At 47.7% G+C, this 27,295-nt stretch overlaps 1 protein-coding gene across 1 annotated transcript in view; it reads left to right on the plus strand.

Moving 5' to 3' along the window:
* LOC147665160 (sialic acid-binding Ig-like lectin 10) overlaps positions 1 to 27,295 on the plus strand; it is a 197,766-nt gene that overhangs the window by 89,084 nt on the left and 81,387 nt on the right. Inside the window, exon 3 of the mRNA XM_086949716.1 lies at positions 12,182 to 12,475. Within this exon, the coding sequence (XP_086805842.1) occupies positions 12,182 to 12,475 (294 nt within the window). The remainder of the gene's footprint in view (positions 1 to 12,181; positions 12,476 to 27,295) is intronic.

Consider the following 27,295-nt stretch of genomic DNA (forward strand, 5'->3'; position numbering starts at 1 on the left):
GGGGAAAATATTTTAAAATGATTTTCACTTCGTTTGAAACAGCTAAGTCAATGGTAATGGTTTTTGATAACATTAGTGGAAAAGTAATTAGAATAGAATGTATTTTATGCTTTAGCACCAGCTTGCTACTCACGCCTGTTCCAGAAGACCAGTACACATCCTTAAGGGCCTATTAACAACCCATCTCCTAGAGGAAAGTTATCTGGTATGTTAGCCCATGAAGACAGGGGTATTGCCAACTGTAGGTCACTAACCAGGAGTCAGCCAACTGGGATTAATGTGATAGTTTGAAGAGAGGCTGACAGGAACTGCTCCTATTCATTACCTAGGCGATTCTAGACTTTCTGACTCCACAAGATGGTAATCCAATTTAGGCCATGAAGGTGATGAAGGCACTTCATTTGATTAGGGTAGAGTACAAAATTAATATCTGTTGCCTAGTTTAAGTCAACATTTTTGTCCAGTTTGTTTTGCTGGCTTTAGGACTCTGTGCACTTTAACCCTGCAGACTGGTGGCAAAATGTCTTCGGTCTCCCTTTCTAAACATGGTTGAGTTGACATGCTTCTAATTGGTATATTTGAATAGTGTTTAGGCCCCAAGTATATGATACTGAGTTCACATAGGACCCAGAAGTTAAATGCAGCAAGTGAACTACAGAACATATTATGCCATTCACTACAGCGGCATTGCACACATTGCTCCAGGCCTACCATTGTAGCCTGATTGTAGCACTGTAAACACTTCAATTCCACCTGTCAAAATGAACTCTTTTGACAAGACAAAACCTTCCTTTTAAATATTATTACATCACCCCTAGTTAGGCCTTCTTGCTCACAAGGCAGGCCGCATGGTATTTAAAACTAGAACATCAAGGCCCATACTAACAAAGTTTTGCCTCATGTTTGCATCACTATTTCAATGCAGACCCAATGTAAAACCTTTTTTGCGTTCTACAAACTAATGTAAAACAGCGTTGTGTTGGTTTGTAAGAAAAAGAAACTCAGTATTATGAATTACTCTGCATCAAAGGGGCGTTTAAACATGATAAAAATGGCTTACAACTAATTTGTACATTGTGTATGCCTGTAAATCCCTATTATATGGTACTGCATGTTCACAGGGCCTGAAAATATAATGCTACTAGTGGGCAGCAGCAGTTATTGTGCCACTAACTTAAGTGGCACTGTAAGCATGTCTCAGACCTTCTACTCCAGCCTAAACCTTCTTTTTTAATATTTGTGAGTCAACCCTAAGGTAGGCTTTAAAAGCTCATAGGGCATTGTGCATGGTATATAAAAATTTGGAAGTGTGTTTACGTTTTACATGTCGTCAGTCCCTAAGTAGTTTTTCATTGTTTTAAGCCCTATCTCTCCCATGGACTAACAATTAGTAACCCTATTATAGTGAATTAACGCTAACTTGAGATTGTGATCAGATGGAGATATGCTATTTACGCTAAAACTAATTATGATTTAAAAATGCTCTTTAATATTAAAATTGGATTTTAAGTTCCAACTTTGAAAATGCCACTTTTAGAAAGTTTACATAGAAATATACAAAAGTTGGCATTTTCTTGCACAAACCGACTGTGCCTTCCCGCTAGCATTCTGGACCACATGTCCGTGAATGGCTCTGCTGTTGTGGATGCTGTATCGCTTCCAGACAGCGAGATATAGGAAGCCTAGGTGCTAGGGGATACTGTCTTCCTGACAGGATATCTAGGGAGGACTTGTACCCTGCCATGATTACATTTCAAATGGTCCTGCCTGCAGCTAACGCAAAGGAATCTGACACCATGCCTTCCTTGCCTTTTGTAACTCTAGACAATGTTGTGCCAAACCTATGGAAAGGGGTGAACTGACAAGACCCAGTTTTGGGGATAGGTCAGACTGTCATCCTGTATGAATTGCAAAAGGCATCTCCCGCAACTGCCTAGTTGACCAGCACCAACTGGACATGCCGGAGTACTGCTGCTGGCCTCTGATAGAGAGAGTCCTGATCCCCAAGGGGTGCCCCCTAAGTCTTGGACCATTTGACTGCCTCAAAGAGACCTCCAGCACAAGAAAAGGTAGACTAATCCATTCCTTGTTCATGACCCATGCACCATCACGCTCCAACATGGTCAGCCTGAACTTGAGACTTTCACTGGAAGTAGTGTCACCATATATAAGCGAGTGCTGCTTTGTGCTCTTTGGTGCTATGTTTACTTAAAACTATAATGTCTTTAAATACTGAGAGAGAGCACATTATCTGACATCACTTCTGTTTATGCTAAGTGCTAACCCATTTAAAAAAGGCGGTTCCTGCTTATAAAGGGACCAGTGAGGAGAAAAACATGTCTTTTGGTACCGCTGGCATTAAGCCTGTATTCTTTTTCAGAAAACGTGATATACGTGCTGCACCCTCCCTTGGGTAGGAAGAGGCTGGAAGGAATATCACACTTCCATCAAGAGACCCACCCCCAAAACCTAAGCCCATGCCTCTATGTGCTGCACTCATGGAGAACAGGGAATCAGAAATTGAATTGTCTCAGCAGCAAACTAAATTGTCACAGGAAAATCAACAAAGATGTTGTTGAGAGTGCAGCCTCACAGTCTCCAGCAAGGAAAAGTAAGAACATCCCCTCATCTGCCCCAAGCCCCTTTTCTTATGATAGGCCATATATTGGACCTAGAGTGAGTTGAAGACATGCCACAAGAGACAAGATAAGTACAAGATTCCTGAAAGTGAGTAAGGTGATTATGGAAAGGGGCGACCACTCGGTCCCCCCGAACGTATGGCAGAGTACCTCGATCCCCCCGGGAAGCCATTTTGGGCGGGAGGCGCGTCTCGGCTGGTATGCCCGAAGCGGCGTAGCCGGGGCGCGCTCTTTCCCGCCCTAGAGTGGGCTGGCCCAGACACTGACGCGGCTGGCCACGCCCTCGGGGCAGGCAGGGCGGGTTTACGCCCGCCCTGAAGACGGATAAAAAGGGACGCAAGACCGGAAGTCATCCTCTTGTTCCTGTGCTCTGAAGCTGCACCTCCTCGCTGCACGTGAGCTCGAGACGGAACGAAGAGCCAATTTTGAGCGTTGTAATCTTTCTTTTTGTCTTACAGATACTCTGTCGGAGAAATGCCCAAGAAAGGCGGAAAGAGAATGACGACCGAACAGATGGTTCGGGTCCTCATGAAGGAGATGACTGAGCTGAAGAAGCGGGTAGCGGAGAGAGACGGGGAAGGGGGGCCGGAGCGTCCGTCGGCTGGTGCAGCTCCGGGAGGAAGAGCCAAGAGGCCAAGGAGGGGACCAGCTGGGGGGGACGCCCCGGTTCCCTGTACCCCGCTCGAAGCGCCGACCCCAGTACCAGTGGAGGGGAATCCGATTCCTGTGGTGGTCACCCCGGTGTCCAACGAGGATATGCCGCCCGAGCTGGCAGCACAACTTGCAGCGTGGTTGGGCGACAGTAGTGAGGGCGCCACGGCTGCCGAGGCCCAGGCGCTGATGAAGCAATTACGCGAGAAACGGGATGCAGCCAAGGCGTCCGCGCCGGTTGCAGTTGTTGACAAGCCGCAAGGGACGATTGCGACCGCAGATGCAGCGTCCGGTGCAGGTAAGCGGCCATTGCCGATTGCGAGGGATGAGTCAGCACCCTCTCGTAGAGAAAGGTTGGGTCAGCATGTGCCTTTGGCAATTAAGGAGAAGATTTGGGCGGGGGAGTATGTGAACATCTTCTCGTTGCTTGTTGATCATTATGAGGTGGAGCATGTTAAGGGTCAGAAAGATCTTATGCATCCGAGTGTGTGGCGCGCAAAAATGGCCGCCTTTAAAGTAAATGAGACTATCGGCAATTGGGGCAATGCATGGGGAATTTTTACGTCAATCTTGGGGGAACGTAGGCCCGAGTTGCTTTCCGAGTTGCCGACCTATCAGTCAAGAATCATGGGGTACTCGACATCGCACCAGGGTAACCATTGGTTCTGTTACGATAATCTTTTTAGAAAGGCAAAAGAGCATAATAAAAGCTTAACCTGGGATTGTTATGATTCTTTGACATGGGATAAAATGAAGGAGACAGGTATGTTGAAAATGCCATTGGTAGGAAGTAATGTTGGCGAATCCTCCCGCCATTATGGGGGGACGCCCTTTCGGTCAGGTACGAGTACCGACGATTACTCGAGACCTGCCGGCAATACAGGAAAAAGGGGGTTCTGCTTCAATTTCAACAAAGGTAAATGTACCAGGCCCCAGGGATCGTGTAAATTTAAACATGAATGTAGTGGGTGCGGGTCGTCTCATCCTGAGTCCACGTGCAGAGCCAAAACGGGTGATAATGGGGGGAGAGGAGGCACCAAACAGGTCTAACGTAGTCCGAGGGGCGCCTTTACCTACCCCGATTGATACCTTGGCGATGATTCCCTGGCTCAGTGAATACCCGGATCGTACTTCTGCTGGGGTGCTGCGGAACGGATTTTCGAATGGTTTCCGCATCCCGGTAGGGGACTTTCAGGGCGTGGAGAAGTGTAAAAATCAACTTTCCGTCCTCCAACATACGACCGTGGTTCAGGAAAAGATCCGGAAAGAGGTTACTCGAGGTCGGGTCGCCGGCCCATTTAGTGTACCCCCGGTACAGAATTTTGTTTGTTCTCCTTTAGGGGTGGTCCCCAAGAAGGACCCGGGTGAGTTTCGACTGATTCATAATTTGTCAGCTCCACGGGGTCTTTCTGTAAACGATGCAATAGACCCAGAAGTGTGTTCGGTGCGGTACGCATCCTTCGATGAGGCCGTTGCCATTTTGAATCGCCTGGGGCCCGGGGCGCTGATGGCGAAGTCAGATATCGAGTCAGCGTTCCGGTTGCTCCCGGTACACCCGGACGATCAGCGTCTCCTAGGTTTCATGTTTCAGGGTTACTATTACATGGATAAGTGTATGCCGATGGGGTGCTCTATATCTTGTGCTTATTTCGAGAAATTCAGTAGTTTTCTACAATGGGTCTTCACAAAGAAGACGGGTTTCCAACATGTAATGCATTACCTTGATGATTTTCTGTTCCTTGGGGCAGCCGGGGATCTCGAATGTGGCCGGGCCTTGGCCGAATTTTGTGTATTAATGAAGCAGTTTGGTGTGCCATTGGCACCAGGTAAGACGGTGGGTCCTGCGACTTGCCTCGAGTTTCTGGGGATCGAGTTAGACTCCAGAGAAGGTTGTTTTCGTTTGCCACCTGACAAAGTTTGGAAGTTCAGGGCAGCCCTGCAAGTGTGTCTAAATGGATCTAAAGTTACGCTGCATCAGTTACAGCAGTTGGTGGGACAGTTGAATTTTGCCCTGAGAGTGATACCGATGGCCCGCCCCTTTTCTCGTTCAATTGCCCAAGCTATGGTCGGCCTAAAGGAGGGCCATCATCGCACGAGACTATCGGCTGAGGTCCGCCAGGACGTGCGTATTTGGTTAGCATTTCTGGCGGACTTTAATGGTCGAGTCATCTGGAACAAACCAGCCGTATCCTCTGAAGAGCTGGGGCTATGGACAGATTCTGCAGGTAGCATAGGTTTTGGTGCCATCTTCGGCACAAAATGGTCGGCACAAAGGTGGCCGACATGGTGGCATGACAATGGTCTGACAAGTAATATTGCTTTCCTGGAACTTTTTCCCATTTTGGTGGCCCTGAGAACCTGGCCAGAAGGGTTCAAAGATCACTCTGTGATATTTTGGTCTGACAATATGACCGTGGTCGAGTGCATCAATAGTCAGGCAGCACGATGTAAACTGATTTTAAGACTACTCAAAGAAATTGTTTTACTGTGTATGCAACTGAATGTGCTGTTCAGAGCAAAACATGTCCCAGGGGTACTGAATCAGGCGGCTGATGCACTGTCTCGTTTTCATATGCAGGCTTTCTCGGGTTTCCTTCCCTCAGCGGACCCAGAGCCGGCACCCTTCCCCGAAGCTCTCTGGTCTCTCGGTGCCCCGAACTTCGTCACCTCGTGGGAGAGAGTCTAGCACCACGGACGAGGAAAGCATATGAAGGGGCGTTTAGGTCCTACTTAGCCTTTTTGGGGACTGATAGAGAGAGGCTTTGGGGCCACGAGGAATGGGTAGTGAATTTTCTGATGTCCTTACGTAGGGCTGGGAAATCGGTGGCTACGGCCCAGAGGCATCGTGCTGCTATTTCCTTTGTTGCCAGGGCTCATAGTATCCAGGACCCGACAGCGTCTTTCGTTGTACAGAAAGCGCTGCGTGGGTGGCAACGCCTTGAGGGTCGCAGAGTAGATGAGAGGCGCCCGATAGGTTTGGATAGGTTGGCCCAGTTGTTGGCTACACTCCCTGCCACATGTTCATCTCAGTTTGAGGCGGTGTTGTTCCGAGCCGCTTTTACGCTAGCATTTCACGGGGCGATGCGAGTAAGCGAACTGGTGGCAAGGAACAAACAGGATGTGGCAGGGGGTTTGTGCCAGGAACACGTTCAGATCAGAGGAGAGGCAATGACGGTCTCATTTGTCAGGTCCAAGACCGATCAAGACGGGATGGGTGACTGCATAATCATACGCAGGATTCCCGGGTCCTCCATGTGCCCGGTAAAGTGTTTAGAAGATTACCTAGCACGAAGGGTGGCATTATGGGGGGGGACCTTGTTGAGACACGCGGACGCCACCCAACTGACGAAGTTTCAGTTTCAGCGGGTGCTTGCGATGTCAATTGCCGCTGCGGGCTTGAACCCGGGCGAGTTTGGGACCCATTCCTTTCGGATAGGGGCTGCTACGGAAGCTACAGCCAGGGGTCTTAATGTTGAACAAGTGAAACGAGTGGGGCGTTGGTCCTCCAATTGTTATAAGAGGTATGTGCGGTTGCACATGTTGTAAAGCTGTAATGACGTACTCACGCCTCTTGTTTTTGTTTGGTTTTCAGTTGCGCAAGCCTACGAGGCGGGGCGGACTATGCAGTCGACCCAACACCGGGCCAGCGGTCAGACATCACCGGCTGTGAAAAAGGAGGTGTGGGTCGTGGGCCACTCATACGTGAGGCGTGCCGCGGACGTATTCAAAGCAGGTGACATGATTCACGTAGCTGGGGAATACGGGTACAGGGTGTCCTTCTACGGAAGAGGCGGTCTCTGTATTGACCAGTTTCAAGCATATTTTGAGGATTTGTTAGGGCGGACGAGGTCACCGCCGTCTATAGTCATAGTGCATTTAGGGGGCAATGATTTGGTCACCACCGGTAGACGACTTCTCCTGGAGGCAATGCTTTCCACTGTAAGTTGGTTGGCGAGGAGAGTTCCGGGGTGCACAATTGCGTGGTCCCATATGATCCCACGAAAGGTGTGGCGGGGGGCTATTTCTATTCCTGCTTTGAATCAGTCTGTTAGGAAACTTAATAACAAAGTGAGTAGGTTGTTCCGTTCTGGGACATTGCATTCTATTTCGCATGGCTGTATTAATGATGACAGTATGTATTCGGGGGATGGTGTGCATTTGTTTCGGGTGGGGAATGAGTTACTCATAGGAGACTTCTTAGCATGGTTAAAAACATTAAAGCATGACCTTTAGGTAGGAGCTTTGTGGGGGGTCCGGATAGCCGGTCAACTATCCGGACCTGTGGCGGTAAGGTCATGATCGGTGAGCAGTAATTGGAAGATCCCTATGAGTGGGCGTCACCCAACACGGATGGGAGCGCTCGGGAGAGGTGGCCTTTGGCCCCTCAACGGGGAGGCGGTCCTGTCTAAGGAGAGGCCGCCGGAAGGAAAGGAAAGGCGGTCAAGGCCCCTTCCTGTGTAGGAGGGGTTACAGCCCCCTCCTGGGGAATTTCCCGGGGCCAGTGACGTCTGCGACGGCAGATGTGGTAAGTTGTGTGGGGTTTGGGGGGAGGTCTACGCTACCTTCTAGATACTCACACGAGTCCTCGAACGACCTTTAAGTGGCGTCGAGTTTATTGGGGCCCCCGTCAAGTCAAGGGAAATTGGTAGTTGCACTTGGGGTACGCCTCAGTGCTGTCGCCCCTCCCAAGTGGGGGGGGTATTTCTGGTTAGGGATCTTGACACCGGTTACGACCTTGCCGTTGGCCCTTAAACGTTAGGATGTACAATTTCATTATTTCAAGAAAATGTTTTGTAGGTTGTTAGTTCGGCTAGGAGAACCTCTGTATTAGAGAATCTGTTAAGGTTAGCCAAACATCGCAATGTGGTTATGAAATTGTACATTAATATGAAACTGTTTAACGTTTAATTTTTGTTTTAATAAATACGGCCGGGGAAGGTCACTCCCTCCCTCTTCCAAAAACTTCAAGAACTGTGTCCGGTTTCCCTCCTTTGGGGATTGTGTTGAGAGGGGGTGGCGGGTATCTCAGCCTATGGAAAGGGGCGACCACTCGGTCCCCCCGAACGTATGGCAGAGTACCTCGATCCCCCCGGGAAGCCATTTTGGGCGGGAGGCGCGTCTCGGCTGGTATGCCCGAAGCGGCGTAGCCGGGGCGCGCTCTTTCCCGCCCTAGAGTGGGCTGGCCCAGACACTGACGCGGCTGGCCACGCCCTCGGGGCAGGCAGGGGCGGGTTTACGCCCGCCCTGAAGACGGATAAAAAGGGACGCAAGACCGGAAGTCATCCTCTTGTTCCTGTGCTCTGAAGCTGCACCTCCTCGCTGCACGTGAGCTCGAGACGGAACGAAGAGCCAATTTTGACCCACCCACCAGCCCCTGAGGACAGCCAGTTGTTTTAAAATAGATCGATAATTCTATTTTCATTTACAGGTTGTGGTATTATCATGTTGATATTGAGTGTGTAATAAAGTTGGTCGATTTTATGTATGTTTTGTGATTAAAGATATTCGGTTTTTAGTGTCCGTTTATAAGCATGCTTATTCTGGTCATAGTGGCCAATGTATTGTTGGTTTAGTAGCATTGTCGTATTTATTTTGGTCGGGCGGTAAGGTCATGATCGGTGAGCAGTAATTGGAAGATCCCTATGAGTGGGCGTCACCCAACACGGATGGGAGCGCTCGGGAGAGGTGGCCTTTGGCCCCTCAACGGGGAGGCGGTCCTGTCTAAGGAGAGGCCGCCGGAAGGAAAGGAAAGGCGGTCAAGGCCCCTTCCTGTGTAGGAGGGGTTACAGCCCCCTCCTGGGGAATTTCCCGGGGCCAGTGACGTCTGCGACGGCAGATGTGGTAAGTTGTGTGGGGTTTGGGGGGAGGTCTACGCTACCTTCTAGATACTCACACGAGTCCTCGAACGACCTTTAAGTGGCGTCGAGTTTATTGGGGCCCCCGTCAAGTCAAGGGAAATTGGTAGTTGCACTTGGGGTACGCCTCAGTGCTGTCGCCCCTCCCAAGTGGGGGGGGTATTTCTGGTTAGGGATCTTGACACCGGTTACGACCTTGCCGTTGGCCCTTAAACGTTAGGATGTACAATTTCATTATTTCAAGAAAATGTTTTGTAGGTTGTTAGTTCGGCTAGGAGAACCTCTGTATTAGAGAATCTGTTAAGGTTAGCCAAACATCGCAATGTGGTTATGAAATTGTACATTAATATGAAACTGTTTAACGTTTAATTTTTGTTTTAATAAATACGGCCGGGGAGGGTCACTCCCTCCCTCTTCCAAAAACTTCAAGATCTGTGTCCGGTTTCCCTCCTTTGGGGATTGTGTTGAGAGGGGGTGGCGGGTATCTCAGCCATATGAGTCCGTAGTTGTAAGTGTGCATAGTGGCACTGAGCAAGTATATCTCACCTTGAGTGAATCACTCTTAGTCATATAGTTCTGCCAACACTGCCTGCTTTCACCTTTGCAAGAAGACCCCAAAACATGCAGCAACCACTACACTAACTGCAGTCACTGCCCGTTCTAGACAACGGCCAACACAACCACCTAGATTCACCTAAACAAGTTCTTCAAGCATTGACAGCGTACATTTAGGCCTTCTTTACAGTCAGACCAAATGACAAGCACATCCCAGCATGCTCAATTTGCAAAACAAAATTATTGTGCTAAACCAGGTGGACTTTGGTACCAGGATACCACTGGCCCATTAAAAAAATTCAGCATGCAATTGTGTGGGCAGAACACCTCACACAATTGCTCCTGGTCTTAAAAGAGAGTAAGAAGTTTAACTCACAGACAGAAGTGGTAAAGTAAGGTGGATTTGTAGAGTGCTGCTTGTCACCCGTGAGGACATCCAGCCGCTGGAAGATGTCAACCTGTCATGTAAAATTTTAAGTCATCGCCCGGAGAACTCTCACAATAGCACAAGAGACAGTGAGAATTTGTCACATCAAAATGCCCAAGCAGCCTACCTCCAAGCTATGCCACTGTCAATATGTGGTTAGATGAAGCACCAGAGGCTCCTGTTGATAGGTCACCACTATCAATAACTCCACATACTACCCCTCTCCCATTGTTAGCAGTTCTACATATATATGTATCCCATTAGATTGAGACTGCCGCTGCGACTTAGTGGTGCTGGCGCTGGTAACTCGCGCGTTTTTAAACATTCCTCTTCCTCGTATTTTTGATCAAACTGTATGGTGATTTAAGACTATTTGAGGCACATTATACAGTGATTTTAAAACTGTATACATTTATGTAACGGTGACTTGAAACTGTATACATTTTATTCTTACTGCATCTGCATTGAGTCCTAGGCTGCAACAACCCGCCAAAGCTACCCGGTCCGTCACGGCAAGTGCCGATTGTACGGAGGGGGCGGAGGGCAGAGGGCGCAGGTAGAGAGCACATAACTTCCGGCTTGGGAGAGCAGGTGAGGGGTGAGCGGGCTAGTCGTTGAAGCCCTGGGACTACAAATTACTCGGAAGGGCAGCCACGGGGTCCATTAGATTGAGACTGCCACTGCGACTTAGTGGTGCTGGCGGTGGTAACTCGCGCTTTTTTAAACATTCCTTTTCCTCGTATTTTTTTATCAAACTGTATGGTGATTTAAGACTATTTGAGGCGCATTATACGGTGATTTTAAAACTGTATACATTTATGTAACAGTGACTGGAAACTGTATACATTTTTATTCTCACCGCATCTGCACTGAGTCCTAGGCTGCAACTACCCGCCAAAGCTCCCTGGTCCGTCACGGCAAGTGCCGATTGTACGGAGGGGGCAGAGGGCGCAGGTAGAGAGCACATCACTTCCGGCTTGTGAGAGCAGGTCGAGGGTGAGCGGGCTAGTCGTTGAAACCCTGAGACAATTTAAACAGATGCTGATTCGAGCGCGCAGTGAACACGCGCAGCGGGTGCAGGCGGCGCACCAAAGGCAAGCCCGTCTGCGTCCGTCCTCGCCATTTCCGGGCCAAAGGCCATAACCCCTGCTCAAATCACAACCAACAGGAACAGAAAGGTCTATAACTGCATACAACTGAAGGACTTACGGTCTAAACCGACCTGTGCACCCCTCAATCCGGGAGATGAAATCAAACACTGTTTAAAGTGTCATCTTGAGTTCCCCTGCACGCACTGTAGAACAGCAGCACCTCGCTGTCAGCTACAGGGTTGCCCAGCAAATAAACAAACAAAGACCGCACTAGTAAATGCTAGATCCCTGGTGAAACATAATACAGAAGTAGCAAATATGATTGACACTTACGATCTGGATCTGATGTTTATAACTGAAACATGGGCAGATGTCACAGAGGTCAAATGTCAGGATATGTCTTCTGACAAATTGCTGTGTATTTGTTTAATATGGAGATTGGTGTACACATGTGTCAAAATATATCAGCAGTTTGGAAAGCACAAATAAAACACTTTTTGTAAACATGAAGTCTGATGGAAACAAAGACTGTAATAGGATCAAATGAATTCAAGGAACTTTACTTGGTGATCGACAAAAGAAAACTATATTTCCACATATTATCCTTTGTCCACTGTATTGTTTTATCAGTAAAACTGTGTGTCTGTACAAATACAAATTCAGTGGTGGACATTTCAATGGAAAATGTGCTGTTTGTAAATGACTGTTCTACCACACTTAATATGTTTGTGGCAGTGTGCTCAAATTGCTCCACCTGCTACACACCACATCCTTACCACGCTTCTGCTGAATGGGTGTGGCTCATTTGTTCCACTTGTTCTTTATGTAATGCTTGGATTTTCAACAAACATTATGACTGGAGCAGCCCCACTTAGAAAATTGTTCCAGCACCATTGTGCTACTTAGACGGTGTCTTTGACTTGTGAAAAAATAATGTTATGCATTTCGATTTCTGTCTCCTAGATCGTCAGGACAAGCCCGAAATCTCTCTCCCTCAAAGAGTGATGGCAGGTGAACAGATAACTGTGCAGTGTACAGTGCCATGGAGATGCTCAGACACTGCCCCAAAAATGACCTGGGGCCCAGGGTCCCAGTTTGAATTGAATGAATCAAATAACGATAATATGGATGGCAACCAAACATATAAATCTACTTTCATCTTCACTGCTTTGAAGGAGCATAACAACAAAAGTCTGTATTGTGAGGCATATTTTCCAACTGCAAATATTTCAAACAACGTCTCTATGAATGTTGAATGTAAGTACAGCCTTTAACCAGTTTAGCAAATATCATTTTCATGGATTGTCAGTTTGCTTAGTATACAACTAGGCTCCTAACTTCTTCCTGTTATACTGCTTTGTTGCTCGGGTTCGAATTTACCTTAAAACCAGAAGATAAGAAGCATTTGGCAAAACAGAAACAGTTTGTTTAATTAAACGTTCATCCGGGAGAACAGTTACAGGTACAAGATTTGCGAGCTGACTCAGTTCACATCGAGTTTGAGGTTTCTAACTGTACAATATCTCAACAACGATAAAAGGTTTCTGGCATACCAAATATAGGGGCCCATTACGATGTCGAGTGGATTGCCACCGCCATACAGGCGGTGGCGATCCGCCCGACATCCATGCCCGCCCGCCATCCATTTCCCCTCGCCACATTACTATGGCGGGGGAACTGCGCCGGATGGAAACACCGGCGACCGGGGCGGGAAAGGGTTTATATGGTGGCGGTGTCTATCAGACACCGCCAGCCATATTAGGATGGGCTTAGAACAATGCCTTTCCATGGCTGCAATGCCGCCATGAAAAGGCATGTGGAGACTCCCTGCGGCGGCCCGTTCTGGCCCCCAGGGACTCCGGGGGGTGGGGGGTGTACATGGGGGGTACCTATGGTACTCCCCTGCATTTCAAAGTACAATGTGGCAGGCACCACGCTGTGCCTGTCACGTTGTGCTTTGAAATGCACAACATACATTTTTACCATTGCGGTGGCGGTGCTTTCAGCACCGCCTGCCGCAATGGTAAAAATACAGGATGCGCATAGTAGTGTGGTAGGCGCATCCTAATGGCCAAGGCGGGACCGCCGCTCTGATGGCGGGCGGTCCAGTTTTGCACGGGGATGACGGTCGGGCAAAGTCCGCCCGCCATCCTAATAGGCTCTCTAGTGAGGAATGTTGGTTGCTGCCTTTATAGTCATAAATTAATGGTCAATGGTTACTACTGGTGGGGCTAGACATGCGTGGACACAGTGTAGCCAGTGGTGAATGCATCAAGATTGCTGGCATGGGGAAGTTGCGATCAGTATGTGTGCTAGGCCCTGATTGGCTATGTGTTCCTAACTAATGTGGCATCTGACTTTATGGTGTTTTTAGGAGCACTTACCCCCACCAGCCATGTTGCAATATTGGGTCAATCACCCCTGACCATTTTCAGTGGAAATGATCAAGAGTTTCCTGCCTGAGTGTTTGCCTGCACCCTCCAACCTATGACCAACCAATCAGTAATCCAGGACCTAGATGTAGTGCTTGTAATTTGACATATTAGAACACACCTGAACCCTGCACTCCCAAGGGGAGGAAAATGTACTACTGCACCTTTAAATAACACATGTAAAACAGCACTCCCAAAAGACGAGACAATAAAACCAGACCCAGCGCTCTCTTAAGGTGAGGCAAGAAAACAAATTCAGGTGCATTTAAAGTGACACACACATGTTTAGTAATTCAATATTTTAGAAAGGAAGGCAAAATATGTCAGTAAATGTCGACTATCAAATATCTGGTAACTCAAGCACAAAACAAGAATAAAATGTGGCATTTATACATGTAGCAAAGAGCAAAGAAACTTAGAGATTATGAACACAAAGTAAGGAACACCTCAACGATCAATCATGCAACATCCGTGCCAACGCAAATTAGAGGAGTCCTTCGGCAGCCTAGGAAGGAGCTCAATTGGCACTCAAGTTCCATTTGTTTGACTGGTTGCGGCCATTACTGCCCCCTTGAGGGTGGTCTCTTTCAACTTGTGTTGAAAATGTTTTGCTGCCTTTCTTTGGGCCTGCTCCTGCTTCACTCTAGCCTTCTCTTGCTTCTTCTAATATTAGTGAAATATTTGAGGTTGTATCTCCCACCAGGATTTGGTGTCTAGCACGCTTTTTATCTCTGTGGATAACCTTTTTTTAAGAATATTGTAGAAGAATGTGACTTTTAGGCCTGAATCTTTACACGGCTGTCCGGTTTCCTGAGCCCATCTCTCCCTCATTCTATTCAGGAAATTGATTATGCTTCCCCAGGCTTCATGGTCTCTGCCTTTAGAAATCCTACATCTGGGCAGACAGGTAGTAAATCCTTCCGGGCGGTCCGGATCCTGTGCCATTGCTTATTAAATGCAGCCCGTGGTGCTGGGTATCTATTAGACTAAATGTGAGCATGGGCGTACACCGTGTTAGTCTGCTCCCCAATTCGGCTGTTTAACAGGCTCTTAATGTCTTGTATCACGAGATTACATTTACCCTCTGTGCATCACGCTCACTCACGGAGCTGCTCGGGGCTTTAGGACTCACCTAGGAACTCAGTGCTCTGTGTTGTAGCCTGCCCGCCCTGGTCCAACTCGGTATCCAATACCGTTGAGCGGAGGGCCGGACAGGTCCGAGCCTGAGAGACACACTTCCTGTTTGTAGAGTCGAGCGGTTAGCGCTCTAGCCTTTCTGCAAGAGGGGCTATTTAGCCACTTGTCGGTACTGGGGCGCAGCGGTTGCGCGCAGTGTGGCGCCTTCATACCCGCCGGAGACAAGCCAAAAGACCTGCCCGTTTGCGCCCGTTCGCGCCAGAACGGGCCAGGGGCCGTGGAGGATCATACATCTCTATCTTATGTACCCATCCTGGAGAGGCTAACCTACACTTCTAAGGTACTGCGGAGCCTAAATACTCACTATGCGTTAGGGGTAAGCTGCACCGCTCGACCAGAGGTTGAAGGCCCTTTCTCATGTCGCCTCTGTCACACTCAGTTTACTACGCTAATGAGAAAGATGCACCATAGAAGCAGTCCCAATTCTTTGTTCCCCACCATATCGCAAGTCTCTGATAACCTTCCATTGGGGAGGAAAAACATCTTATGCAACATTAGGTCGCTTTCGAAACATACCACGGAGGTTTGGGAACTAATCTCCTCCAAACAACCTGAGGTATGTTATCTTACGGAAACGTGGCTCAAACCACACTGTACCCCAGCCATAACTTTAGCAACCCCCTGTAACTATAAGTTATATATAGTTAGATTAGACCGTCCTTTGAAAACTGGCGGTGGGATCGCTATTGTATACAAAGAAGAGCTAGCAATCTCGATCCTAGATGAACTCAGTTCCCCCGACATTGACATTTTAGTTTTCAAAATACATACATCCCCTAAAGAAATCTATAAAGGTGTTCTAGTTTATCAGCTTCCCGGTCCCTACAATAATTTTACTAATATCCTGGTCGAATTACTAGCCCCACATATCAATAATGATAGTGAGTTCATATTAGTTGGAGATTTTAATGTACACAGTGAGAGATCAGACTGTAAGGAGGCACAATCTCTATTAACAGACCTATCATCCTTGGGACTAATATTAAGGAACTGTGGACCTACACATCAGGCAGGTCATACCTTAGACCTGATACTCTCCAATGTCCCGCTTGTCTTCTGCTCGCCTGCAACTCAGGTGAGCTGGACCGACCATTTTATTGTGGAATTCACTACCCCCTTTCAAGTACCCACTCCTTCATGCCCCAGCTCACTACCTTGCATCCGTAGACAGTGGCATAAAGTCACCAACTCTACTTTTAGAGAAAATTTTAATCCCCCTATCCTCTTACCTTTGGATAATATTGAAACTGCTCTTAAAAAATTCGAAGGAGAAACCAAGAAAGTCATAGATAAAATTGCCCCACTAAAACATTTTAAATCTAGGCCAGCCAAAAAGCAAGAAATCTGGTTCTCTGACCATCTAAGAACACTTAAATCAGGTGCTAGGAAATTAGAAAAAAGATGGAGAACCTCCCATCTTCTAGAGGATAAAAATAAATACTGGGACGCATTATCCTTCTACCATAAAGTGATTCGTACTGCACGAATAGCCCATATCGCATTTCAAATACAAGAGGCAGGGAACTCCCCCAGGGTTCTTTTTCAAATCTTACAAACATTCGCTAAACCCACTGCCTGCGAAGCCTCTTATATGTCCTCCCAACAGTTGTGCGATGAAATTTCTTGCTTTTTCACTAATAAAATTAATAAAATCTATGACAAAATAGTGTGCACAAACCAGGCTACACCTTCAGACTTAGAACCCTTCCCGAATCTCACAGGAGTTATATCGGACATACACTCCTTAGACATCCTTCCCCCTATCTCACTACAGGAAACATCAATTTTAATTAAGCAGATTTAAAGTGGGAGTCCAGTGGACATCATCCCCGCCAGGTTAATGCCTGCATTGAACGAACAACTATGTCCAATGATCACTGAACTGGTGAACCTTTCACTTATTTCAGGCATTGTCCCTAAGGAATGGAAGCGAGCCCTTGTTAGACCTATAAGGAAAAACACCGCCACACCATGGTCTGATCTAACCAACTTAAGACCTATTTCCCTATTACCATTCTTGGGGAAACTTATAGAATAGCATGTGAAACGCCACCTATCCGGACATTTTGAACTTGCCAATGCTCTGGATGAGTCCCAGTCAGGATTCCGCCCCCAAATACAGTACAGAATCCACCCTCCTGTCTATTACTGATGAACTCCACGTGTACCAGGACATGGGCCTTTCAGTCATCTTGGTTCTATTAGATCTGTCGGCAGCGTTCGACACCGTGTCTCATACCATCCTGACTCAACGGTTGTCGAACGCTGGCATTAAGAACAAAACCCTTGACTGGTTGAAGAGTTTCCTATCTGATCTCACCCAGTGTCACGCCGTCAATGGTATTTACCACTAACCTCTGAAAGATGTCAGCAGGAACGATGGATGGAAGACTAGACCCCCTCCTCTCCAGAACGCACAATACACAGTGTAGGGGTAACACAACTATGCATGAATGCCTCCCGGGGAAAAAGGGGATTAAAACAAGACCTGATGTTCCGAAGGGCTTCCTAGTAATGTCTGGATGCCGTCCACCCACTCTCTCACCAGTCTCTATGACCCTCAGGTGTGTGCTGCAGGTAAGGACGGAACAAGAACCAACAATTAGAAACCCCGTACTGCACAGGAATCACAGTAACAAATAATCTCTAGAAGATAGGTACTAACGGTTGAGTGGAACTGGAACGCTTAAAAAGCCCTCAGGAAAATAATACAGGAAACAGTACTTCATCGAGTAGAACCAAGCCTTCTCAGGAGCAGCCTGGCAACAGGTGGTCAAGGTTTCAGATGAAGACAAAATCAGCAAGGAAGGTGCAAAATAAAGAACAAACAAAATCAGCAAGGGTTTCTTCGTGTAGCGCGCACCGGTACCGGCACGCCTGGATGCACCAAAGGAATTCCCCAGGAAGAGTACAGTGACGGAGACGACAACGCGCTCCTGCGCGGGTCTCACAAACGCCACTCGCTAGAGCGAGGCCGCCCGTCTTATAAATGCGGGGACTCACTGAATGTAGCACGAACACAAAAATAACTGGATCGAGAATGCTGGGAAGCAGAATCCGTTCTGCTCAAGACTATCAAAGTACCTGGATCTCCGCTCCGGCTAAACAGGCAAGGCTCCGTTCAGACCACACGCAAGGTCCTGATTGACAAGCCCCGAGCCGTTACCTCGGAAGGCCTTTGTAAATCCAACGCTTCCGTTTCCGTGTCTGATGGGTCTCTGGGGAATGTAGTCCCGCAATCGCCAGGCTCCCTCCAGTGGCGATATGCGGTAACCACATCGTCTGACTACCGCTATCCGTCCCTTCCTGACCCTATCACCCATGGTAAGCGCTACAGAGCCCCCTCTCAAGGACCGACGTCCCGGCGGTCGACCAGGCTTGCCAGGATGAGCTGCATGAAACTGGTCTACCAACAGAGGGCAATGCAAATTGGCCAAAGGTTCCCAAGTCCTGTCTTCAACTCCATACCCCTTCCATGAAACCAGGTATTGCAACCTCCCACGGGACAGACGGGAATCCAAAATCTCCTCCACCTCATACTCATCATCCCCGTCAAGATCAATGGGGCCAGGGCGAGAGGGAAGACGCATACCCACCCGACAGGGACGAAGCAGGGACACATGGAACACGGGGTGGAGCCGCCAAGAAAGGGGGAGTGACAATCGGACAGCCACAGGGTTGACAATCCCCTCAATCCCATAGGGCCCTATGTACTTGGGAGCCAACTTACCCCTCCCTTTCAAACGCAGTTTCTTAGTGGACAACCAAACCTTATCCCCCACCTTGTACTCGGGTTCAGGGACCCTCTTCCGATCAGCACATCGTTTCTGGGCTGCTTGAGACAGAGCCAAGTGGTTCCTAGCGTCGATCAAGACAGCCCTGAGATGAGCATGATGCTCCTGAATGGAAGGGTGAGTGGAGGTGACAGGCCACTTGAAAGGGAGCATATCAGGATGGAACCCATAGGAACAAAAGAAAGGCAAGCACCCTAAGGTGGAGTGTTCAGCGTTATTGTAGGCGAATTCCGCCATCCATACCAGAGGAAACCAGTCACTGGTGTTCTGCAGTGTGAAGCACCGTAAGTATTGTTCCAGGGACTGGTTAAGCCGCTCTGTTTTGCCATCTGTCTGTGGATGGAAACTGGTCGATAACCGAGCTTCCATATGCAATGCTTGACAAAGAGCCTTCCAAAAGCGAGAGGTAAACTGAGAACCCCTGTCAGTGATTAGGACTCTAGGTATACCATGAGCTCTCACTTAATGCTGGAGAAACACCAAGGCCAATTCAGAGGAGGTAGGCAGTTTTTTCAGGGGAATGAAATGACCCATTTTTGTCAGATGATCTATTAAGACTAGAATCGTGGTATAGGTCTCACACAGGGGCAATTCCATTATAAAATCCATCGATACTGTATGCCACGGAGAAGGTGGAATGGGGATGGGGCGTAGTAATCCCACAGGTTTGGAATGACTGGATTTACTCTGAGCGCAAACAGCACAGTTCTGTACATAGTCTTTGGCATCTTTTCGCAGCGAGGGCCACCAAAAGGAACGTTCCATATTAGCGATGGTCTTGTATTCTCCCAGATGACCTCCCAGCGTAGAATCATGACACCAATGCATGATCCGCTCCTGGAGGGTGTTCAAGGGCACGTATAAAGCATGATAATGGTACAGTAGGTCATCCTTGGAGCTTCTATGTTCCGGTTCTTCCTGTATCCATGCAGCGCCATCAATTCCTGACACGGCTACTTTGACGTCGTCCAAGAAATCCTGTGATATCACAAGGGCCAGCGTCGATTCCGGAAAGGCCGAGGGAGAAAGAATGGGAGGAGGCTCTGTATCGTCCTTCTGCAGGGGTTCTGTGAGGTCTACCCTGCGGGATAGAGCGTCAGCCTTGCCATTCTGGGGTCCAGGTCTATACTTTATGATAAAATCATAGTGCGAGAAAAAGAGAGACCATCGTAGCTGCCTGGGAGTTAGTGCTCTTGCAGTTTTCAGAAACAACAGATTTCGATGATCCGTATACATCTCGACTGTATGTAGAGCCCCTAACAGATAATGCCTCCATTCTTCACATGCCCGTTTAATGGCCAGCAGTTCTTTATCTGTGATAGAATAATACACCTCACAGGGTGTGAGTTTGCTGGAAAAAAAGGCCACTGGATGTAACTGTCCCGTTTCTGGATGTCGCTGGGACAACACCCCACCCAAGGCATACTGTGAGGCGTCCGTTTCAACCACAAACGGCAGATTAGGATCCGGATGCCGCAGAATAGGAGCTTGAGTGAATCGCCTTTTCAACGTTTCAAAGGCTTGATCCGCTTCCAGAGTCCACTCAAAGGTTACATTCTTTCTCAGCAATCTGGATATGGGAGTAATAATGCGAGAGAAATCCTTGATAAACCGTCTGTAGTAGTTAGCAAACCCAAGGAAACTCTGTACAGACTAACCATGTGTGGGGGCTGGCCACTGGGTTATTGCTTCTACCTTGCTCATATCCATTTGGAACCCCTGGGCGTTGATGACGTATCCCAAAAAGGCCACCTCCTCAACATGAAAAAGGCACTTGTCTAGCTTGGCGAACAGGGAATGGATACGAAGGCGATCCAGTACTGTTTTCACGTGGCAGATATGTTCTGTGATGTTACGAGAATAGATCAGGATATCATCGATATATACGATACATTTCGTTTCCAACAGCCCTCTTAATACTTCATCCATGAAGTACTGGAAGGCGGCAGGGGCGTTGCATAGCCCAAAAGGCATCACTTGGTACTCGAATAATCCGAACTTCGTACGGAAGGCGGTTTTCCATTCATCACCGGTCTTCACCCGTACCAAGTGATAAGCACCACGAAGATCCAGTTTGGTAAACACCTGAGCCCCTCGAAGCTGGTCCAAAAGAACGGGTATGAGGGGCAACGGGTATCTATTTTTTATGGTCACTTTGTTGATAGACCTATATTCTATACACGTTCGGAGTTCATCGCAGTCTTTTTTCGATATGAAGAAGAGAGGAGACGAAGCAGGGGAGGTAGAATGGCGAATAAACCCCGAAGCAAGGTGTTCCTCCAAGTATGTCTTCAAGTATCGTGTTTCAGGCTCGGTCAGAGCATACACTCGGCTGCAGGGTATATCTGCCCCGGGAACGAGATCAATTCGACAATTGTAAGGTCTGTGTGGTGGTAGCCTTGTTGCTTTCCTTTTGTCGAAGACATCCAGGTAAGACGAGTATTCACAGGGAAGAGAGGTAGCACAGCAGTACATTCCTTCTATACATCCTTGGGCAAGAAGAGCAGCCTGTGTTTCACTGTTGTCATCTGACGCCACTGGAGGGCAGCAATGTTCTCGACAGTACTGAGATGTCAAAGACACCGTACGAGCAGCCCATTTCACAACTGGATCATGTAATGTCAACCAGGGCATTCCGAGGATGAGGCGGAACTGGGGAGCGTCAATGATGTCGAAACGTATGGTCTCCTGATGATTCTCACCTACGTACATCACTAGGGATACTGTGTGAAAACGAACAGGGCCAGAGGTCAGGGCCTTACCATCCACGGCTTGCACCATTTCAGGGATCTTTTTCTTCTCATTAGGAATGCCCATCCTCCGGGCATACTGTTGATCGATAAAATTGACTGTGGCCCCCGAATCCAACAGGGCAGACACTGTAAACGAATTGTCCTCGGTTATTCTCAAAGACACAGTAATACTCATATGAGCCACTGAAGGCTGCATGGTATTTGCAAGGTATAAAGGGATCCTTTCTTCTTTGTCCAAACCCAAGACGGAGACCCCGTCCGTACTTGGGCTCTTCAGTTTTCCGACTCCTGTGTTACTGCAACTTGGTTCCGGGGACCCGGACTAGGATTGGATGTTTTTCCTCTAGCCCGGCATTCTTTTATGAAATGGCCACTTTTCCCACAATAGTGACACAGCTTTTGCAGGCGTCTTTTCTCTCTTTCTTCAGGAGTCAAAGGACCCCTCACCCCTCCGATTTGCATGGGTTCTACTCCCATCCCAGGTTTGGTATATTCCTCTGGTGGAGGGCGAGGCTTCGGAAAATACGAACGTACTTCTCCTCTATTCTTGTCCCCCTTTCTGTCTTGCACTCTGTGGTCAAGCTGAACATCAAGATCTATCAATTCGTCACATGTCTTGGGTAGTTGTACACTTGGGAGAGCACGTCTTTTAACTCCCCACGTAATCCTTGATAAAACAAAGAGGTGCGTTTTTCAGGGGGCCAGTCTGTTTCCACTATTAGCCGATTAAAGGTGGTGATGTATGTCAAAAGATCTTGTGATCCTTGACGAAGTGTCATCAGTTCACGATCTAGAGACAGCATGTGTGTTTTCCTATCAAACAACTTTCTCATTTCGCTACAAAAATCCTGGAAGTTGTGTAGCACCGGGTCGTTCCTTTCCATCAACGGAATAGTCCAACTGGCGGCATTTTCCCCCATGTATGACATCATGAACGACGTCTTGGAAGCATCATCCACAAAAATGGTTGGTTTACAGAGGAAATGGAGCCTACACTGGTTTAGAAATGTTTCAAATTTCTTAGTGTCCCCATAGAATCGCTCTGGAGGTGCTAATGGTATACCTGGGTTTTGAATGAGATGGACTGTGGGACCAGGACTGAAAGGAGAGGGAGTAGAGGGTTGAGAAGCAAAGAACCCACCTCCCATGGCCGCCCCATCCGGATTTTGAGTAGGGGGGGGAAGTGTTGCCTCCCTAATATAACTCCTCCCCTTTCGAGAAATGCCTGCCACCTCCCGTCTTAGCGAACTCACTTCTGTTCGGAGGTCCGCATTCTCTTGTCGTGTGGCATGTACCTCCTGTTGGAGTGCAGTTACACTCTCCAACAAGGTAGCCAACACTGTATTAGTATCCATCGCTCAGGCTGACGAATTTCGTGGGCTTGTCAATCTGTCACGCCGTCAATGGTATTTACCACTAACCTCTGAAAGATGTCAGCAGGAACGATGGATGGAAGACTAGACCCCCTCCTCTCCAGAACGCACAATACACAGTGTAGGGGTAACACAACTATGCATGAATGCCTCCCAGGAAAAAGGGGATTAAAACAAGACCTGATGTTCCGAAGGGCTTCCTAGAAATGTCTGGATGCCGTCCACCCACTCTCTCACCAGTCTCTATGACCCTCAGGTGTGTGCTGCAGGTAAGGAAGGAACAAGAACCAACAATTAGAAACCCCGTACTGCACAGGAATCACAGTAACAAATAATCTCTAGAAGATAGGTACTAACGGTTGAGTGGAACTGGAACGCTTAAAAAGCCCTCAGGAAAATAATACAGGAAACAGTACTTCATCGAGTAGAACCAAGCCTTCTCAGGAGCAGCCTGGCAACAGGTGGTCAAGGTTTCAGATGAAGACAAAATCAGCAAGGAAGGTGCAAAATAAAGAACAAACAAAATCAGCAAGGGTTTCTTCGTGTAGCGCGCACCGGTACCGGCACGCCTGGATGCACCAAAGGAATTCCCCAGGAAGAGTACAGTGACGGAGACGACAACGCGCTCCTGCGCGGGTCTCACAAACGCCACTCGCTAGAGCGAGGCCGCCCGTCTTATAAATGCGGGGACTCACTGAATGTAGCACGAACACAAAAATAACTGGATCGAGAATGCTGGGAAGCAGAATCCGTTCTGCTCAAGACTATCAAAGTACCTGGATCTCCGCTCCGGCTAAACAGGCAAGGCTCCGTTCAGACCACACGCAAGGTCCTGATTGACAAGCCCCGAGCCGTTACCTCGGAAGGCTTTTGTAAATCCAACGCTTCCGTTTCCGTGTCTGATGGGTCTCTGGGGAATGTAGTCCTGCAATCGCCAGGCTCCCTCCAGTGGCGATATGCGGTAACCACATCGTCTGACTACCGCTATCCGTCCCTTCCTGACCCTATCACCCATGGTAAGCGCTACACCCAGAGAGTCACCATGGGTACGTATCGCTCAGCGGAAATAGAGATTTCTAAGGGGGTGCCACAGGGCTCATGTTTGAGCCCCACTCTTTTTAATATCTACATGGCACCCCTGGCAGGAGTATTGCGTAGGTAGGGCTTCATCCCTGTATCATACGCAGATGATACACAGCTCCTCTTTCCTTTTAAAACTCTTTCCGCTGAGGTTAGGAACTCCTTTTCTCCAGGCATGAAGGAAGTGGCAAAATGGATGTCTACCAACTATCTCCAATGTAATGTCAGCAAAACGGAGGTCATGTTGTTTGGGGAGGCTAAAATACTATGGACTCCGGAATGGTGGCCAGCAGAATTAGGAGCAGTCCCTGAACCTAAACAGGTCGTGAAGAATCTGGGAATTGGGCTTGATCACGACCTGTCACTAAAACAACATACAAGCTACATCTCAGGGATATGCTTCCATACCATCAGTCAGCTCCGCAAAGTTTTCCCACTTCTACCCGACTCTGTTAGGAAAACACTTGTCCAAGCACTGATCCTTAGTCGGATCCATTATTGTAATGGCTTGCTGCTCTCGGCAAAGGAAGGAGTGTTGGCTAAGTTACAAGTCATTCAGAACACGGCAGCCCGCCTTGTGCTGAATGCTCCCCCGAGAACTGCCTCCAAACCCCTTCTTGAATAGCTGCACTGGCTCCCAATTCGACAAAGAGCCAAATTTAAAATATGCTGCCTGATCCATAAGTGTTTGAATGAACAGGGGCCGGCTTATCTTGAGCGGAAATTTGTTCCTTACGTTCCAGCACGATCCCTCAGATCAAGTAGCAATCTCCTCCTTGTGGTCCCTCGCGTCAAAAAGTCTAGACACGGAGGTAGAGCTCTGTCCATCACTGGTCCCATCCTGTGGAACAAACTCCCTCTGTCTCTAAGACAATGTAAAGAACATCTTACATTCTGAAAACTTTTAAAAACCATCCTGTTTAAAAATGAAATCTAATTCCATCTTTATACCATGCCCGCTGTCTTACCGGTTCCAAAAGCGCAGAGATACTCCAGCTGGAGTGGTTTCAAGTTCTATATAAACCAACAAATAAATAAATTAATTAATACCTGTGGTGTTCCTCTCGAAGTATGTCTTCCACATCCCTGCCCCGTCCATTAAAGGCGGTAACTTGTTTCTCAACCCCTCTTTATCCATCTGTCCCCATGGCACATATGCAATCCCTGCCGCACTCTTCTACAGTAACAGGCACACTCTAATGCTAGGTGACCCTACGGGTGTACCCTCGACATAGCTTTCCCATCTTGCAAGGCAATGATGCATGTAGGGGGAGATCCACTTAGGGTTTCATCCATCACATCTAATGCAGTCCTCTGACTTAAACAATCCTTACTTCAGTGAAGGCCTGATATAGTGGTCCTCTTCTCCATCCAATCACATATCAAGTCTCTAAACAGGTGAACAAAGGTCTTGCTTTCCTTCTTAGCTATTATCTCCCTCAGGGTTTACCTATCTTTGCCATGCATATGTCAGAAACAACGTTGATTCTCACCTCGTGTGTGCGCACTGGCGTCATCTTGTAATTTCAATCAATCAATCAAACAATTTGTATAGCGCGCTACTCACCCGGAGGGTCTCAATGCGCTTGGTGGGGGTGGGGGGTCCGCTACTGCTCAAACAGCCAGGTCTTGAGTTGCTTCCTGAAGAAGAGGTGGTCTTGGGTAAGACGAAGGTGGATGGCGAGGGAGTCCCAGGTCTTGGCTGCCAGGTAGGAGAAGGATCTTCCTCCCATGGTGGCTCTTCGGATGCATGGAACGACAGCGAGGGCGTGGCTGGTCGATTGTAGTTGGCGTGTAGAAGGTTGGGCGGTTGTTGAGGTACCTGGGGCCTAGGTCGTGGAGGGCTTTGTGTGAGTGGGTGAGGAGGCGGAATGTGATTCTTTTGCTGATGGGGAGCCAGTGCAGGTCTTTCAGGTGTCCGGAGATGTGGCTGTGGCGGGGGATGTATGCAAAAAAAAAAAAAAAAATCTGAAGGATTCAGATCAAGAAAACCTGTCTGACAGTTAGGACATTTCCAAATTTGGGTATGTCTTAAGGGAAACCAAAATGGGCAAGGGGAAAAAAAAACTTTTTTTCTTTAGTCCCCTCACTCACCGGAGTTTCCTCACGGTGACATGCTTCATCATAGGGGCTTCCCAACCCGCTGCGGGTTTAGGCGTGCTGTGACTAACGATGTTGCGTAGGAGCACTTTTTATGTGGACTATGTGTCGTGTCATGTGAAAAAGGGGGAAGTGAGTGGAGTGGTGAGGGTTAAAAATATCCTACTAGTGAGCTAAACAAACTTTATTCATGTGACTAGCGGATATATTAAAAGTGGGGTGGTTTACTAGGTGGGCTGGTTCTATTATGAAAAAACAGCACCCTAGTAAAAGGTCAACTAGTTTCGAGCTGTACCCCTCAGCTCTTCTTCAGGACTTCACAGGGTCCCGCCCTGTGAGTGCCACTCCAAAAAAGTGAAAAGTATGCCTATTTTAATATGAAATTATACATACTATTTTTTCTGCAAATCAATGGCATATCTGTAAAAAGAAAAGACATTTCAAATGTTATAGGCTCAGAATGTTTCTTTTCTGTGCTAGCATTCAAAAGAGTCTATAAGTTCAAGATTCAAAGGTGTCTTGTGATAATCACCGAAAACAGCATTGTGTCCATAAAGACGGAGTCGTCTAAACTTGCACCATTTTTTACATGCACCCTTAAAAATGAGTGGTCCCAAATGTCTGAACACCCAGTGTAACATACTGTGAAGGTATTTATATTTAAAAACACAAAAGTAGCGTAGTGTCTAAATACAACACAGAACATGACGGTCACAAACACAGAAGAAAAAAACATACGTTTTAAGAGGCTAAACTGGGCCTCATGGTCAATCCCGGGAAGGATATGGAGTCCCCGTAAACACCTGTAAGGTGGAGTAATCATGGATTAATTTTAGTCTTACCATGTAGGTTCGGGTGTACCGCGTGTTTCAAAACGCGGTCCTCGTAACACATCCTAGATGTTTAGAAAGATTCTTACTTGTTACGAGAATCTTTTCAGGCGGAAAACCTACTCGGCTTCCCTTGAGACCGGCGAACACTGTCTCAGTCTCGCGGGGAGAATATCAAACTTCCCCGATCGTGGTCTGGCTTCCGGTGGGTATGCTGAACCAAGATGGGCGTTCGTGTTGGAACCAAACGGTGGCCATCTTTGAATACTCGCAAAGGGGATAGAGTTAAAATAAATAAAGTAACTTGTACAGACAACGAATAACACAAAGGGACTTACGATTGTTTTCAGGAATGTTCATTTTACATTCTTTTTATGTGGAAGATAGAGGTTAAGATTATCAGGTCGTGGTCATTCTCAAGGGGTGTATTTATAATGTTACAAAAAAGACCCTTTACATTGTTATGATTGTTTTGCCAAGAGGCCCCAGGGAATGGTATTGTTTAATCCTTTGGTATC

The sequence above is a fragment of the Lissotriton vulgaris genome, unplaced genomic scaffold, assembly GCF_964263255.1.
Source record: "Lissotriton vulgaris unplaced genomic scaffold, aLisVul1.2 SCAFFOLD_2790, whole genome shotgun sequence".
In the NCBI taxonomy this organism is placed as follows: Eukaryota; Metazoa; Chordata; class Amphibia; order Caudata; family Salamandridae; genus Lissotriton; species Lissotriton vulgaris.